The 16,484-nt window shown below is 60.4% G+C and overlaps 1 protein-coding gene across 3 annotated transcripts in view; it reads right to left on the bottom strand.

The window, feature by feature from the left end:
• The window catches only part of PARVB (parvin beta), a 99,227-nt gene that overhangs the window by 63,077 nt on the left and 19,666 nt on the right, over positions 1 to 16,484 (bottom strand). The window contains exon 1 of one of the 3 annotated variants that reach the window (XM_047064825.1): positions 10,996 to 11,090. The exons of 1 other annotated variant lie outside the window; for it this stretch is intronic. In XM_047064825.1, coding sequence (XP_046920781.1) covers positions 10,996 to 11,029 — 34 coding nt within the window. In that variant the 5' untranslated portion in view covers positions 11,030 to 11,090. Of the gene's footprint in view, positions 1 to 9,151; positions 9,247 to 10,995; positions 11,091 to 16,484 lie in introns of those variants that run through there. One more of the 3 variants, XM_047064826.1, reaches the window with a different exon arrangement.

Genomic DNA, 16,484 nt, shown 5'->3' with positions numbered 1-16,484 from the left:
TGCTTTTCTGAGGGTGAGGAAGAATCCTGGCTTCCCGAAAACCTCAAGGGCCAACATCATATCATGTAGGGGGTGCCCTTTGGCACATGTCCGTGAGCTGACGAACAGCTGGACCCACGTCCCCGCGGCCAGCCTCCCCTGACCCCCGAAAGGGCCGTCCGGTTTTGCCTCCTGCTTTCTCGGTCCCCCTCCCCCCCGCCCTTCGCACAAACGCCTGGTAATCACCACATCCTGGCTGCATCCGTGCTAATCTGGATGGGATGTGTGTGCTCTGTTCCCTTGATTTGCGGATGGTGAGTTTATCACATTTCTACCAATCAATCGTGCCGGGTTTCGGTGAGGACGTGGAAGCAATTTCAATCACTGGTCATGAAAATCTGCCATGAGTCAACAAAGAGGGAGGAAGGATCTAGAATAAGCATTAGGTGGGGGCAGAGGAGGGAAACCACCCCCAAATGAAACTCAGAATTCTCAAAAAAGCCACATCGATGTCCGACGTCTCCCCTTATGCGTATCGGCCACGGCCCCTTGGGGCCAAGTGGGGCAGGGTGCCCCGACCAAAGAGGGGGGGGGCGGGTAAGGAAATCTGGTCATTTCCAGGAGCGGACAAGCCCAACAAGGTTAACACACCAGGAGAGAAGTCTGCTTAATAAAGAGAAAATGGAAATGGCAGGGAAAAACAAAGCCTGGTCCCTGCTCGGCGAACTCGTATTAATTAACCTGATCAGTAATGTCCCGTTGTATTCGGGGAAATCCAAAGCGTGCTCTGCTGAGAAAATAAGAAGATTAAATCATTAAGTCGTTAAACACACACACACACACACACACACACACAAAATTTCATGTGCACCTGCCACACGAAACCTCAACTAGAGAAAAAACGAGCGAAGCGCCTGCGGAAACCGCCTGAAGGATGGCGCCCTCTAGTGGCCCATCTCCGCCAGTGCAAGTTAGACGACATACCATCTGCTAAAGGTTCCATCCAAACTAGAGAATCCGGTCCGCTGGGCAGAGGGGCACCTTCCCAAAGCAGGTGGCTTTGGGGCAGCCCTGGGGCAGGCGGCTACGCCCCCTCCTGAGATACTCCAGGGGCCGACGTGGCATTTCAGGTGGCCCACCTGGGCAAACGGGACCACACCCACCCCGAATGGATGCAACACTCCAGGCAACAAAGGGGAAGGACCGTCACGACCCACGAGGGTTTCCCGGTGACCAGCCTTCGGAGGGAAAGCCCCAAAGGAGCAGCTAGAAGCCAATGGGGAGAACCCCTCCCCGCCAGCCAAAGCGAGGCTCCCCGCGGCACCCCACACAATCCCGTGGGCCCCGTGCTGTTGTCGCCCTTTCGAGTATGACCACGTCTGAGGCATCTGTGTGCACCTGCTGCTGGAAGGGCAGGTGCACGGGGCCCAGCCCAGAGGACACACACGGCGAGTCGATGGCAAAATTGTCGATGAACGAACGAGTGAACGTTTCAGGACTCTGACATCCCCCTCCGGTGCTCCTCTTTGGAGCTCCTAAGGGCAATTTTCTTTTAGGGCCCCCGTGCCCGGCTGAATAACGCCCCGCTTCCCCCCAAAGATATTTCCATCCCCATCCCTGGAACCCGTGACTTTGCACGGCAAAACGCCTTTGTAGGTGTGATTAAGTTACGGATCGTGACACGGGGAATTATCCTGGCTCATCCAGGGGGGCCCAAAGACACTGCAAGGGTCCTTTAAAAAAGGACACAAGTGAACCGTGAGCAAGGAGACGGCAGAGACAGGGAGAGATCCGAAGACACCGCGCTGTTGGCTTTGCAGATGCAGGACAGGCCCCACGACAAGGAACACGGGAGCCTCCGGGAGCTGAGAAGTCAAGGAAACGGAATCTCCCCGGAGCCTCCAGAAGGCGGGCAGCCCTGCCTACGCCTGGATTTGAGGACGTAAGACCTCCAGAACGGTGCGTCTGTGTTGCTCTGAACCACTGAACGTGGTGATTTGTGACTGCAACCACAGGAAACTCGTACGGCCCCGAGACGGCCCCAGCTACGCCACATCATTTCAAAAGGCCCAGAACATTCTTTGGCTGCGCCCGTTTTACTGAGCACCTACCGTGTGCCAGACCCCAAGCTAATAAGCCCCGGGGACACAACCGTTATTGAAACAGGCACAGCCTGGGTCACGCGAGCGGAACAGACACACGCGAGCACAGAGGATGCGTCCAGCCAACGCCGTGGATAAAAACGCAGCTGTCCCCGAGCGTCCCAGGTCACGCTCGTGTGACGATGGGGCCGCAGAAGGTCGGCTTCGTGGTGGCAAACCCACTAACACGAGTCACCTTGTTACCTTAGCTGCAGAAGGAACACTCGTGTCCTCGCGAGACCTGAGGTGGCTCCCGTCCCCGCAGCTGCTCAGGACCGGCCACCACAGCAGCCCACGGGGCCACCGTGCTCCTCACCTCCTCCTGCGCCTGGCTACTGAATGGGTCACGGGGAACAGCCGGGGACGCGCTAGGCGCCTGCCCCTTCCGACGACCTCTCTGGGCCTGACCCCTTGCGTCTGGCTCTAGGCCCCAGGAGCACCTGCCCTATGCGTCTTCTCAGTCCCGCCTCCGCTGCTCTAGATCTCGGCCCCCCGGCATCCCGGGCAGCAGCCCCAGCCGCTGTCAACCCATTCTTTCTCGAGGTCATCGCTCAAGTCACTACCAACAGGAAACACAGGCCCAGACGCCAGAGTCGGCGCCCGGCCTCGGGAGACACCGGTACCGGGAGCTCGTCAGCAAGCCGACGAAGAAAAGGTACCTCGTTGTGGCTTCGCCCACGTGTGCCAGGACCCGAGCATGCTCTCTAGGTGCAGGCAGGGGTGGGGGGGGGAGGGTTGAGCAGGAGGAGGACTCAGGTGAAGCAGGTCCGGTCTGACTGCCCACCCGGCTGTGATCTCGGGCAAGGCAGCTTCTCCCAGTGCTCGCCACGGTCTCTGCTCCGACATGAGGAGGCAAGCAGGGCTGGCGGGGAGCGGGGCAGGACCGGGGCCTGGGACGCCGATCCAGGGCTCCCCGCCACGCTCTGTAAGCCGCCCCTGGCTTTCAAGGAGCCGGGCCTTTGCACTTACGTCCCCAAGCCTGACTAACACGCCGCCCGTGTGACTCTTTATGGCTCCTCGAACGGCTGCTTCCTTCGTTGTAAAGTTTAAAGCCCTGCAGGTCGTATCTCTGAGTTCTAGAGCCGCGCGCGATAGACGACGTTCTATCAGAACGAACAATGAGCCCACGCGGTTCCCCAAACGCCGACACGGGTGCCTGCCTCCCAGAGGCCCGCCGGGCACGCCTCCCTCCTCGGAGCCCCGCACGCTTTCTTCAGGGAGGCCTCCCTCCTCTGGGTTGTACCGGCCCTTGGGAGGCAGCCAGACCCGGAAGCTGTGCAAGAACCCATCACGTGCTACGGAGGGTTGAAGTTCAGCCCCCAGAATACATGGTGCAGCCCTCGCCCCCGTGCCCCGAATGTGGCTTTATCTGGATACAGTGTCTCTGCGGATATTTCTGAGACAAGGCCACCCTGACCACTGGTGCCCCGAAGACGAAGACATGGGGCGCCCGGGGGGCTCTGTCGGTTGAGCGTCCGACTTCGGCTCGGGTCATGATCTCGAGGTCCGTGGGTTCGAGCCCCGCGTCGGGCTCTGTGCCGACAGCTCGGGGCCCGGAGCCCGCTTCGGATTCTGTGTCTCCCTCTCTCTCTCTCTCTCTTTCTCTGCCCCTTCCCTGTTCTCTTTCTCAAAAATAAATATTTAAAATTTTTTTTTAAAAAGAGAGAGAAGACAGCCGCGTGAAGACAGAGACAAAGACCGGAATCGTGCAGCCATAAACCCAGGAGTGCCTGAGGCCGCCAGAGGCCGGAGAAGGCGAGGCTGACCCTCCCCTCCCCTCGAGCCCCCGAGGGAGCACGACACAGCTGACATCTGACTTTGGACTTCCGGCCTCCCGACGGTGACAGAATGAGTTTCTGCCAAGCCACCCGTCTGCGGGCTCTTGCGGCACAGTGGGGCCCAGGCACCCTCCGCATTTGTGGACGCCCGGGACCCTCCGTGTTCTCACCTGCACGTGGGGTAGAGGCGCCTCGGCTTAGGGGCCGGAGGGATCTACCGACGTGCGCCCCGCGGGCCCGGACCGGCCGTGACCTGGTCTCTGGCAGGCACAGGACACCCTTCCCACTCCTGTACGGAGCCGGGAAAACGGGGATTTGTCCTGCCGTCCTTCAAAAGACGTCCGTGCACAGCCGCGCGCGGCCCTGAGCGCCGGGACGCTGTCCCCTGCATCTCGCCGGCGCCCCTCCCCCAGCCTCCGGGGACAGTTCTGTCCCCCAGGGGCCTGGCAGCGTCCGGACGCGGTTACGGCCGTCCACCTGGAGGCAGGAGGTGTTACTGGCATCTAGTGCGCGAAGCCGCTCCACACCCGACTGCGCCCGCGGCCGGTCCCGCCACCGAGAATCATTCGGTGCCAAGCACGAACAGTGCCGAGGGGGGAAAGCCCTCCTGCAGCCGCCTCGGGACCCCCAGAAGCTGGCCAGGCGGGGACTCCCTGGGACCCTCGCTCAGGTCGGAATCTCACGGGGCCGTCAGGGACCCCGCCCGGCCGTCCTGGGCTCTGCAGACCGCACCCTGGGCTCCGAGGGGACAGAGGGCCCTGCACTCAGGGAGCACCTGTTCCTGTCGGAGACGATGCAGTATTAAAATAGTAACAGCGTGCCGATCTCGCACAATAACAGAGCGGAACTAGGCGTAGGGCGTGCGCATCCCTCAGCCCACGTGGCCGGGGTGGGGCAGGGTCCCTGACCCTAGACCCTCGGGACAAAGGTCCACCCAGGCCCCACCTCCGGCCTCCGGGGAACACGCGGGGTGGGGGCCCGAGGGCAGGGCCGAGCTCAGCAGCTGTGCGCACCTCTCTTCATTACCCTGCTGCGTGCTGGGCCCTCGGCCACACGCTCGTGCCCACACACCCTCCCCGGCCCCGCCAGGCAGCTGGGGGGTGGTGGGGACACGGGAGGAGGCAGCGAGTAACGCCTACTGCCCCCCACCCCGTACCCCCTTCCTAGGGGGTGGTGCCGACAGGGATCCTCTGCTACTGTGCCCTGCAGTCCAGGATCAGCCCGCCCCGCTGGGGCGCCCGCTCACTCGCTCGCTCTCTGGGGCTGCGGGAGGCTCCGCCATTTGCCGGAGGCCTGGCCTCCCACCCCCTCACCTCTGGTTGTCCCGGCAACCAGGCCCCCTCCGTCCCCAAGGAAGCCACGGCTCCCGCAGGGTGAGGCTCTGCACAATGGTGACAGCAGGGGCTAGGCGGGGACGGCGGGACCCGCCAGCCGAGTGTGCGGCCGGGACAGCTGCTGTCGAATGCTCCCCTGACCCAGCCCAGGGTCACGGTCCCGCGACCGCCCTCTGTCCGCTTTGCTCACGCAGTCGGCCGCACAGGCGACAGGACCGCACGGCTTTAGCACGAAGTTGAGGGGCCGCTGAGTGTGGGCTGGTGAGCAGGTCGGGTCGGAGGGGAAGGGGTGGGGAAGGTCACCCCACGGCCTGCGGCCCCCCTTCCGAGGGGGGCTCCCTCCCGGGCCTCCGCGGGTGGGAGTGGGGTGACCCCACTTCCGCCCAGCAGACCCCAATTCAAAGCGCACCTGCTTCCCCAGCTGCACAGAACGTCTGCGTCTGGAGGAACTGAGGGACGCGGTTCAGTCCCTGGCCCCCCTTTGTTGGCAGACAGGGGTTAACGGTCAGGGGGTGGGGAGGGCAGGCGCGCCTGTGTTCGTCCACTTTCAGTCGATATTTCCTCCACTTCACAGAAGAAGGCTGGCTTTCGATGCACGTTTACAGCTGAGCCGCAAGGGGACTGGGCTCAGTTTACTTCTGCTCTTCTACTCACCCGGCGACCCCCTAGCGGACATCCACCAGCAACCAGGCCTGGCAGGGCAAGGACGCAGACACAGGCCCTGCCCCGAGGCCTCAGCGTCCAGGACACAAAGAGTGGAGGGACCGGAGAGGGAACGGGCGGCAGTCCAGGCAGGCTTCCTGGAGGAGGTAACCTTGGGACTGAGTCTTGAAGGACCCTGGCCCACAAGGCTGGCGGGGAGACGGTGCCAGTCCCCGGCCCCACGTTCCCAGCAGGTGGGAAACGTGTGTCCTTTTGTTCTGGGACCTCCTGTAGCAGGAGGCTGGCTAATAAGCCGGGCAGAGAGGATGTCTGTGAAGTCCCGCTCAACAAACTGCCACCTCTCCGTTCTCAAGGTCCCATTGCCTTGCCCCATTCCACCCCCACCTCGAAATCCCCCACCCGCGAGGGCAGCGAGCGACGGCCTTCGGGGTGGGGACAGAGATGGCCGGACCTGGCGCCGTGGAGGAAGGAAGTCTGTCTATGGGGAGCCCCCCCCGCCCCCCAACATCCTCCTCCACGAGCTCACTCGGGCTCCCCCTGCCGCTGCAGACCGGGGACCGGAGGCTCTGCACACAGCCGACCTGCCCGAGGAGAGGCAGCCAAGTCTGACATTCCTACTGGAACCAAGTCTCCCCAGCGACAAAGCGCTACCCACGACGCAGCAGTCGGGGGGAGTCACGGGCAGTTAAGAAACCTTAGAAACCTCTCCCGGTCCTGGATCCCCACGGGTGGGAGGAGGGTAGGGAGGAGGGAGAGGGGAGGCAGAACACGAGACGACAACAGGCAGCGACACGGGGAGAGCGGTGCCTTCCGGGTGCCCGTGGATGGCCGTGGGGGGGTCTAAGTGCAGTGAGGCAGGCCACCTCCCTTATCCCCACTTCACAGACGAGGAAGAGAGAGGACTGGCCGAGGCCCCAGGACCAGGAAGAGAGGGGCCGGGATTTGTATGCCGCCGTCCCACGAGCTGAGCGTCCAGAATAAATGCGCACCTGCTACCCTGAGCCCCATCACGCCTACCCTGCCCGCACGCGCAGCAGGCCGCGAGCCTCAGGAGGGGACAGACACGCTGGTGTCGGGTGCCGTTCCAGAAAAGGCCTCTGGGTGCAGAGCAGAGCAGGCCCGTCAGTCCCCAAGCTTTGGGAGCCCGGGGCCCCTCTCCTAACCGAGAGTTTAACGGACCTCCACCTCCTTCGGCCACCGTATGCTCCCGGCAGAGAGTACGTTCAGCACAGCTTTAACGTTTTTATTTATTTTTGGGACAGAGAGAGACAGAGCATGAACGGGGGAGGGGCAGAGAGAGAGGGAGACACAGAATCGGAACAGGCTCCAGGCTCTGAGCCATCAGCCCAGAGCCTGACGCGGGGCTCGAACTCACGGAGCGCGAGATCGTGACCTGGCTGAAGTCGGACGCCTAACCGACTGCGCCACCCAGGCGCCCCTCAGCACAGCTTTAAACTAGCTTTGGGACGCCCAGCAGACCCCGAGAAAATGGGAATACCGTGGGGCCCAGGTGAGCAAGATGCCTGCCCGTTCACCCCCGTCATTTCTGGTCCCCACGTGGGCTCCACGGACCTGGGCGCTCCCAGTCTGGCGGGAATTAAGCCAGGGTCGAGGAAGCAGAGGAAGGAGTGGGGGAAGTGGAGCTAAACACGGGACTTTTTCTGCAGGACTTCTCAGAGCCTTGACTGTGCTCCCGTGCCCCGTGCCTCTCCCAGGGAGCAGACAGGGAAGGCAGCTACCCGGCGCTTCGGGAGAAGGGGCAAGAAGGTCCCCTGACGGCCTGAGGGGAGGGTGGCAGGGTCTGCCCCTCCACCAGCCACCCATTCCCCCCACCCCTCCCCGGCCCACCCCTGCACGGGAAGAGCCAGAGGCCCGGTTCAGATGCTTTCTGCTCCTCACCGTAAGGCCTTCGGTCTCTGAAGGGCGGCAGAGGAGAAAGCAGAGAGCCCCCTGCATTCAGTCTCCTTAAGCTCCTCCCTCAACTGCCGGCTTCCCCTCCAGAAATGTCCCCCACACGCCCACGAAAAGCCCGTGGTCAAGGCATGGGCAAAAATCAGCCTGTGACCTCTTTTTTTCCCCCCCCAAGTTTGTTCATTGATTGATTGATTGATTGATTGATTGATTTAGCGAGAGCAAGCAGGGAAGTGCAGAGAGAAAGGAGAGAGAGAGAGAGAGAGAGAGGGAGAGAGAGAGAGAAACCTCAGCAGGCTCCACGCTTTCAGCACAGAGCCCGATGCGGGGCTCGAACTCATGAACCGTGAGATCATGACCTGAGCCGAAACCCAGAGTCAGACGCTTCGCCGCCTGAGCCCCCGCAGGCGCCCCAGCCTGGGACCTCCCTTGCCCACCTGAGCATCAGCTCCCTCTCTGTAAGGATACGGCGGGCAGAGCCCAAGAGAAACGGGGCTTCTCCTCCACCAGGTGGGTGGGAAGGAGCCGTCTTTCGCTGTCAGAGACACAGGAGCGTCTGAACAGCCGGCATCTCACCGCCCCCCTCCAGGCCCCAGGGAGGTGGCCGGCGAGAAGAGCTCCAGACGAACCCGACTCCAGGTCTCAACCGCCGTGTGACCTCGGGTGGGGCACTCGGCCCCTCCGGGCTTCGGTGCCCTCAACTGCGAGGTTACGAGGTTGGCACGAGACACCTCGCCTGTCCCCCTCTCTCCGTTTCTCAGGTGGGAACACACAGCATCAGAGTGACCGCGACCAGCTGCCATGATCGTGCTGATGAGGGCAGAGCTGGGCGCACCCCCACGCCCTCGACGCACCCCCCGCCCTCGACGCACCCCCACGCCCTCGACACAAACTCCTCCACCATCTGCCGTGGCCGAAGAAAACACAGGATGAATCTCTCATCCGGGGGCGACGGGAAGAGCCAGTTACGGGGGGAAGACCGAACCAGAAGGTCGTTGCAGGAAAACCCATCACTTCAGGGAGCCCCTAAAAGAAGCCTGGTGGCAATCCGTCCGTCCCTCGAGACGCTCCAAGCGCCACTCTTCCGGGCCCAAAGACCCAGGGATGGAAGCGTCCCACACGCCTCAATGCCCAGAGCAGGTGCCCGTCCATCTGGGCCGAGGTGAGGTTCCCGAGGACCCTCCTACCCCGCCGTCCTCACGCCTTCCCAGGAAAAGTCAAAAGTCCCTCCAGCCCGGGGCCCTCCCTTGTCTGAACAGCCCTTGCCCCAGGAAGCAGGGACAGGGTAAGGGCCAGCCTGGGTTTAACTCCTGCCGAAAACGGTCAGAAAACGGGGGGCACTCACTGGCCAGGCGGGGGTGCGGCTGGAGGAGGCGTCAGAAATGCAGGGGAGTGGGAGGCCAGCGGGCACCCGGTGGGGACCCGGGGGGCACGCGTCACGTTCATATACGGACACGGGCGGGGAGGGCATGACTTGCAATTTGAGGAAGGGGCCTCTTTAGGGCTTTGAGGAAGGCCCGTGAGGGATCGGGGTGCCCGGAGGACGGGGCTGCTCTCCGACGATAGAACTCCGCCGACCACATAGAGCTATTTCTATCCTCGCTGCCAACGGCCTCGTGGGCAAGCAAACTGCTCCGGGAAAACCAACCCACGGGGCACAGGGAAGGAAGGAAGACAGCGTCCACTCCCGCGGTGTGACCCAGCTCGTGTTTATTTGGCTCTGGGAAAAACCACGGCGGGCTGGGGCCTCCGATAAGCCTCCGATCTCGGCCCGACGCCGGAGGCCTGGCTACGGGGCAGGCCCGCGGCGCCCCAGGCTGCATCCTGGCCGCCAACGACGCGTCAGGAGGGCCAGCGCGGACGACGTTTGTCACCCCGTCTCCACGACAACAGAAATCAGACACCAGAAACAGACAGCCGAAGCCAGAGCCGCGGCCAGACTGTGGAGGCTGGTCGATGTGCCCTGGGTGGTGCCTCCTGGCTTCCCGGGACGGAAGGACCAGGGGACAGCCCGCAATGGGGAGACGCGAAGCAGAAACAGAAACCGGCCTTCTCCCCGCTTTGGCCACGGGACACGCCATCTGGTTTCAAGGCCGGGCCCGCCTGCCCCCCCCCACCCCCTCCTGAGCTGGGGGACCTGGACAGGCCCCGTGTCTGCGTTTCCACATCTAGAGAGTGGGGATGTCACTGGGATAGGCGAGTTCACACGGCACCTGGCACTGGGAAGCACTATTAGCTACTAGCTCTTCTTTGCGACGATGATAAAGCAACCCCCAACTCCCGGAAACACATTCTCCGTGCAGGTGCCGTTCAGTACGTTCTCCAGTTCCCAGGTTGGCTCAGACAGAAGTGCGTGAGCCCAGCGGGGACACGGGCGTCCGGAGCTGGGCCTCCGGCTGGCAAGGGCCACGAGCAGTCACGGGCATCGGGATCCCAGCCTCCAGGGCCGCCCAGCCCCCCCCCCCACTAGACACGGTACAAAACCGAGGTTCACGCAGAGGTGACACCGGGGAACTGGGACAGCAACTACGAGCGACCCGAAGCCAGTGCAGTCCCGAGGCTGGTTCTGGCTTACTGGTTCTCGTGTTTGGGGGCCTATGGGCTAAACTGTATCCCCCCAGAATTCAAATGTCAGAGTCCTCACCCCCAGGACATCAGAACGTGACCGTGTTGGGAGACAGAGCCTTTAAAGAGGAGATTAAGGGGGCGCCTGGGTGGCTCAGTCGGTTGAGCATCCGACTTCGGCCCAGGTCATGATCTCGCGGTTCGTGAGTTCGAGCCCCACGTCGGGCTCTGTGCCGACAGCTCAGAGCCTGGAGCCTGCTTCTGATTCTGTGTCTCCCTCTCTCTCTGCCCCTCCCCTGCTCTCTCTCTCTCTCTCTCTCTCTCAAGAATAAACATTCAAAAAAATTTTTAATGAATCAAAAATATAAAATAAAGTTTCTTTAAACAGGAGCACACGTAAAACAAGGCTATACGTTCATCAGTTCGTGAAAACACCGTGACCAGATGCCCCAAGGAACCTAGCCCTGTGTCCCCCCCCAAGAGCAGTTCCGTATCTGCTGCCGAGTGTTTGTGGGGAGGACGTAAGAACCGTGAACTGACTGTATTCCAGAAAGGAACGGCGCCCTCTTTCCCCCTTGTCACGCTCCTCCTCAACCCCTCTTCCCGAGTGACACCAAACTGTACCTTCGTGGTCCAGGCCCGAGGGAGCCGGGTTCATCCCGACTTCTGTCCAGGCACTGTGTCCCCAGATGACACCGGCCCACGGGGGGCAACTCACGCAGAGTCAGGTGTCCTCATGCCCGGGCCAGAAACACCAGGACTTGAACCCCAAACCGCCCAGCTCCAGCCACCCTTCTCACCACCCATTTCTCTCACTTCCAGCTCAGCCGAAGTCTGTCCTGCTCGACGGTTTATTTAAAAACAATTTTTTTTTTAAGTTTACTTATCTTGAGAGAGACGGAGACAGTGTGGGTGGCGGAGGGGCAGAGGGAGGGAGACACAGAGAACCCCAAGCGGTCAGCGCAGAGCCCGACGCGGGGCTCGAACCCACGAAACCGTGAGACCGTGACCCGAGCCTAAACCAAGAGTCAGACACTTAACCGCCTGAGCCACCCAGCCGCCCCCGTCCTGCTCGACGGTTTCAAGGTCTCCGTTTGAGAGCAGTTCCTCGCACCCCAGCCAAGCAGCCAGCAAACTCCCGGGGAACAAGCCACCCCTCGTTTCTGAATCCTTCCCACCTTCTCAGAACAGGAGGAAACGGTTTCCTTTGGTGACAAGCAGGAGAGAGAGCGCTGCCGTGGGAAACACGCGACCCAGGACTGTCACATCCGCCCCTCCGGCGTGCTAGGCGAATGCACCCCGACGATGACAAGCGCTGTTTGAAATCAGACGACAGCAGTCTTTGTACCTGTTTAATAACACACCTCCTTAGCTGTCAAACAAGCCAAGTGAGACTTCTGCGAGGAAGACGGCGTGTGACAGCCTCTCTTTCAGCCACAACACCATCAACACCAAGCACGTGGCATTCTGAACTTACGCCCAACACCCACGGCCAGCCCTGCTCCCGGAAGAACAAGAAAGAGGGGCGCCTGGGGGGCTCAGGCGGTTAACGGTCCAAGTCCCGATTTCGGCTCGGGTCACGATCCCGCGGTTTGAGGGTCCGAGCCCCACGTCGGGCTCTGTGCTGCCAGTGCGGAGCCTGCTTGGGATTCTCTCTCCCTCTCTCTCTGTCCCTCCCCTGCTTGCTCTCTCTCTTTCTCTCTCTCTCAAAATAAATAAAAATTAAAAGAAATAAGAAACAGGAAAGAGACACTATACCCACTCATCAAATCCCCCCAAGGCCACCAGTGAGCTGTGTTTGTTTTAAAGGAGCGGACGTCAGGAGAAACTGCTGTTTACCTTATGCCCCCAAAAAAACTGTAGAGAATGAAATTATAAAGCAGAAGTGAATCTACAAGGGCTTATCGAGGGGCGCCTGGGTGGGTCAGTCTGGTTAAGCATCTGACTTTGGCCTGGGTCACAATCTCACAGTCCGTGAGTTCGAGCCCCCCGTCGAGCTCTGTGCGGACAGCTCGGAGCCTGGAGCCTGCTTCGGATTCTGTGTCTCCCTCTCTGCCCCTCTCCCGCTCTGTCTCTCTGTCTCTCTCTGTCTCTAAAAATAAACATCAAAAATAAGAATAAGTAAATACATAAATAGGCTTCTCGATTTGTAAGCTGGGGGCACCGGGCAGACACACAGCTCCACGGTCTTTTTCAAATGAAAAGCAAGGACCGACCCTCCTTCTCCCTTCAGAACCAAGAACAGACTTCAAGGCCAACCGCCAAATGTGCAGCACCAAGATAAAACATGATCGACCGTGGGCTTACGGCTTATCATCATCACACCCTCGTCCATGAAAATAATCACAGTAATGATAACTAACGGCTTTGAGGCACGTACTAAGTGCGGGGTACTGTGGGAGGCATGGCGTCCCCCAGAATTCGTACCCACCTGGAACCCCCGAACGTGACCCCACTTGGAGAGGGGGCCTTTGCAGGTGCTACTAAGAAGAGGTCAGGGGCGCCTGGGTGGCTCAGGCGGTTGAGCGTCTGACTTCGGCTCAGGTCGTGATCTCACGGTTCATGACCTGCGTGACCTGGGTTCGGGCCCCGCGTCGGGCTCTGTGCCGACAGCTCGGAGCCTGGAGCCTGCTTCAGATTCTGTGTCTCCCCCTCTCTCTGCCCCTCCCCTGCTCATGCTCTCTCTCTCTCTCTCTCTGAAAAACAAGTAAACATTAAAAAAAATTCACAAAATAAAAAGGAAGAGGTCACTACTGGTGTGCTGAGAGGAAGAGGGAAGTCTGGAAACCAGACACAGAGGGCAGGTGGCCGTGCGGCGACAGAGGTGGGGATTGGAGCGACGTGTCTACAAGCCGACTGTCACCAAGGACCGTGGGAACCACCGGACACGAGGAAAAGGCAAGGAGGGACGGATTCCCCCTTCCATCACACCCCAGGCACCAGGGGCCGAGGACCGAGACTCGGGACCCCGGCCGCGCTTCTCGCTGTTAAAGCCGCAAAGTGGGTGTGCGTTCGGTTCTACCCGCTGACTTCCGGAGCTCGGCCAAGGCAGGTGCACCCCTGAGACAGGTCTGCTCAGAGTGCGGGTAAGTCCAGGCTCTGAACCGTGGTCCCACACGGGCCCTCGGACGGCTCCCGGGACACCGTGTGCCAGCTCCCTCTGGGCCTCGTTCCTGGCTGAGCACCAGCCTCTTCTCGGTCTTTGGATTTTCCACCAGCGCAGATTATTTTTAGCAGCTGCTCCTGCCCTACAGTCACTTCATTAGTTTGAGACCCAAATAATCCCATTATATATGGCTCGACTGGCTCATAAAATTATCCTGCCTTCTCACAAATATTTAGGGAGCCTGCCACCACGTGCTAGGTCTTGTTCGGTACATGGCGCGTCTCAGAAAATCCTTTACGCCGCCGATGACCACAAATCCCCTAATTTAATTTACTCTTAAATGTGTTGACTTCTCCTACCAATGGCCCCGCAAGGACCCCAGTGCTGGCTCTCGGCCGACCTGCCTTTCGGAGCGCTTCCCAGGTGATGTCTCTGGATGTGTTCTAGAAATCAGCCTGACACCCCGAGGCTATGCCCATCCGCTGATGGGAAAACCAGGGCTCAGAGGGCAATCTGTCCAATGAGAAGGTAGGGGACGCTACGGGCAGAAGGGGAAGATCGCCATCCGCACCCCTGGCCACCTGCTCTCCATCTAAGTCAAAACTCAGCCCAGGTGCTCCTCAGCCCCGAGTCACCGTGCTCCTGGCACGGGACCCGACACACTGGTGCAAAGAGGCGGGGTGGCCACATCTCAGAGCTGAGCCGCGCAGATGGGCGATCCCAAGAGTCCCGGGGACACGCACGGCGTGGGAATAAATTTTTCCCTTGGTTTCTTAAATTGTGAGATACACTTCACAGAAAAATTACCGTTTCCACCACCGTTGAGTGGACAGTCCGATGCATTAAGTACATTCCCGTGGTGACACAACGGGACCCCGTCCACCTCCACGTTTTCACCTTCACTTGGTCCCCATGAAACAGCTCCCCATCCCCCCCTCCCCCAGCCCCTGTCGCCCCCACCTACTTTCCGTCTCTAGGAATCTGGCTCCCGCAGGGACCTCGCAGAAGCGGAATTATACACTGTCTGTCCGTTTGCGACTCGTTCACTTGGCATGATGTCCTCAAGGTTCATCCATGTGACGGCAGGTTTTCCTTCCTTTTTTTTTTTTTTTTTTAAAGCTTATTTTTTTATTTTGAGAGAGAGAGAACAGGGGAGGGACAGATCGGGGCGGGGGGGGGACAGAGAGAGGCGGGGACAGCGGGTCTGGAGTGGGCTGCATGCTGTCAGCCCAGAGCCTGATGGGAGGCTCGCTCTCACGCACCGCGAGATCATGACCTGAGCCGAAACCAAGAGTCAGACGCTTAACTGATATGTTGCGACGCAGCGGCATGATTAACCAAGCGTCCATGGACGGACGGATAAGCTAAATGTGGTCCATCCATACAGCGGAATATGATTCAGCTTCACAAAGAAAGGAAATTCTTGGGGTGCCTGGGTGGCTCAGTCTGTTGAGCCTCCAACTTCAGCTCGGGTCACGATCTCACAGTTCGTGAGTTCGAGCCCTGCGTCGGGCTCTGTGCTGACAGCTCAGAGCCTGGAACCTGCTTTGGATTCTGTGTCTCCCTCTCTCTCTCTGCCCCTAACCCACTTGCATTCTGTCTCTGTATCTCTCAAAAATAAATAAAAGTTAAAAAAAAAAAAACCCGGGATTGGCAAAGGACAGCCAGTGGGCCAAATCTGGCCCGACACCTACTTTTGTAACGGGCTTTACTGGCACACGGCCACACCTATACGTTTAGGCATCGCCTATAGCTGCTTTCACGCGACAGCGGCAGCACTGACGGCTTCTACAGCGACCAGATGGCTCGCAGAGCCTGAAATATTTACTCTCTGGACCCCTGCAAGAAAAGATTCCCGGCTTTTCGTAACACACGTATTCCATACTTCCAAGGGGCGGGGGATCTGGGACTGGGGGGAGGAGGGGGAGTCTGACGTCCTTCGGCCTCTCCTGGATCCTAGACCCACCCGGACCCCTGCCTGGTCGGCATTCACACCGCCTCTCGGGGGGCGGCCAGGCCTGGAGCGCTTCCGGGTCAGCGCCTTACCCCGACGTCCACGTGGGACCTTCAAATTCACTCACGGCCACCCTGGCTGGAGACCCACTGAGGCAGTCAGCAGGTCCGAGGCCAGAGACTAAGACGGCACCTATAACCAAGGACCACAAACCGGGGGCGCTTAACACAGACCCACGGCTCTGGAGGCCCCAAGACTGAGAGCAAGGTGGAGGGCCGTGCCCCCTCTGATGGCTCCGGGGAGGGTTCTTCCTCCCTCTCCCTGGTGTCTTTTGGTGACTGTCAGTCCCCAGGGCTCCGTGGCTCGTGGCTGCCTCACCTCTATGTCTGCCCCTGTGTGACGTCTCTCTTCTCCGACCCGATCGGATCAGGGACCCGCCCCACTCCAGAACCTCATCCTAACCTACATCTAAATCACATCCGCAAAGACCCTATTTCCAAATAAGGTCACATTCACAGGCCCTGGGGGTCAGGACATCTTTTGTGGGGTGGGGGTGGGGGGGGCGGTTAATACGATTCGACCCATCGCGGAGACCTCTTGGTCTGCTGCACTGACGTGAACCTAAGCCAAGGGCTGCCTGCTGTGGGCGTCACTTACCAAACGCACGCCAACCAGAGAAAGCGCGCCTTCCACCAAGAGGGAGTGCGGGCAACTCCTCCTCTCCCTTTGGCGGCCGTGGCCAAGTCTGAAACCAGCCCACGGAGACACAGAGCCCCTCGCCTGGCTCGCGTCCAGGCTGGGCCTCAAGGGCCCTCCTTAACGGCCAGACGCCCAGGGATGGAGTCACAGGCTGCAGACGGCCGCAGCCTCGCCAGCGGAACGGTCTCCGCTGAATTTTATTTGTGATTCCTCCCCCCCCAGCGCCTACGAACAGCCCGCGTGATGTAACCCCCCTTCCTGGCTCTCCCTCTCACTTCGTCAGGGTTACATGTGTGTTTTGCAGCAGGGAATCTGCAGCCACAAAGCACCTGTCTTCGATTACATGGCACCTGT

The sequence above is a fragment of the Lynx rufus genome, unplaced genomic scaffold, assembly GCF_022079265.1.
Source record: "Lynx rufus isolate CCGP_SWC_20201006 ecotype Redwood Valley unplaced genomic scaffold, mLynRuf1.p SCAF_7, whole genome shotgun sequence".
In the NCBI taxonomy this organism is placed as follows: domain Eukaryota; kingdom Metazoa; phylum Chordata; class Mammalia; order Carnivora; family Felidae; genus Lynx; species Lynx rufus.
Note: the sequence above shows the minus strand (reverse complement) of the source record. Positions and strands in the feature narration are given on the sequence as shown.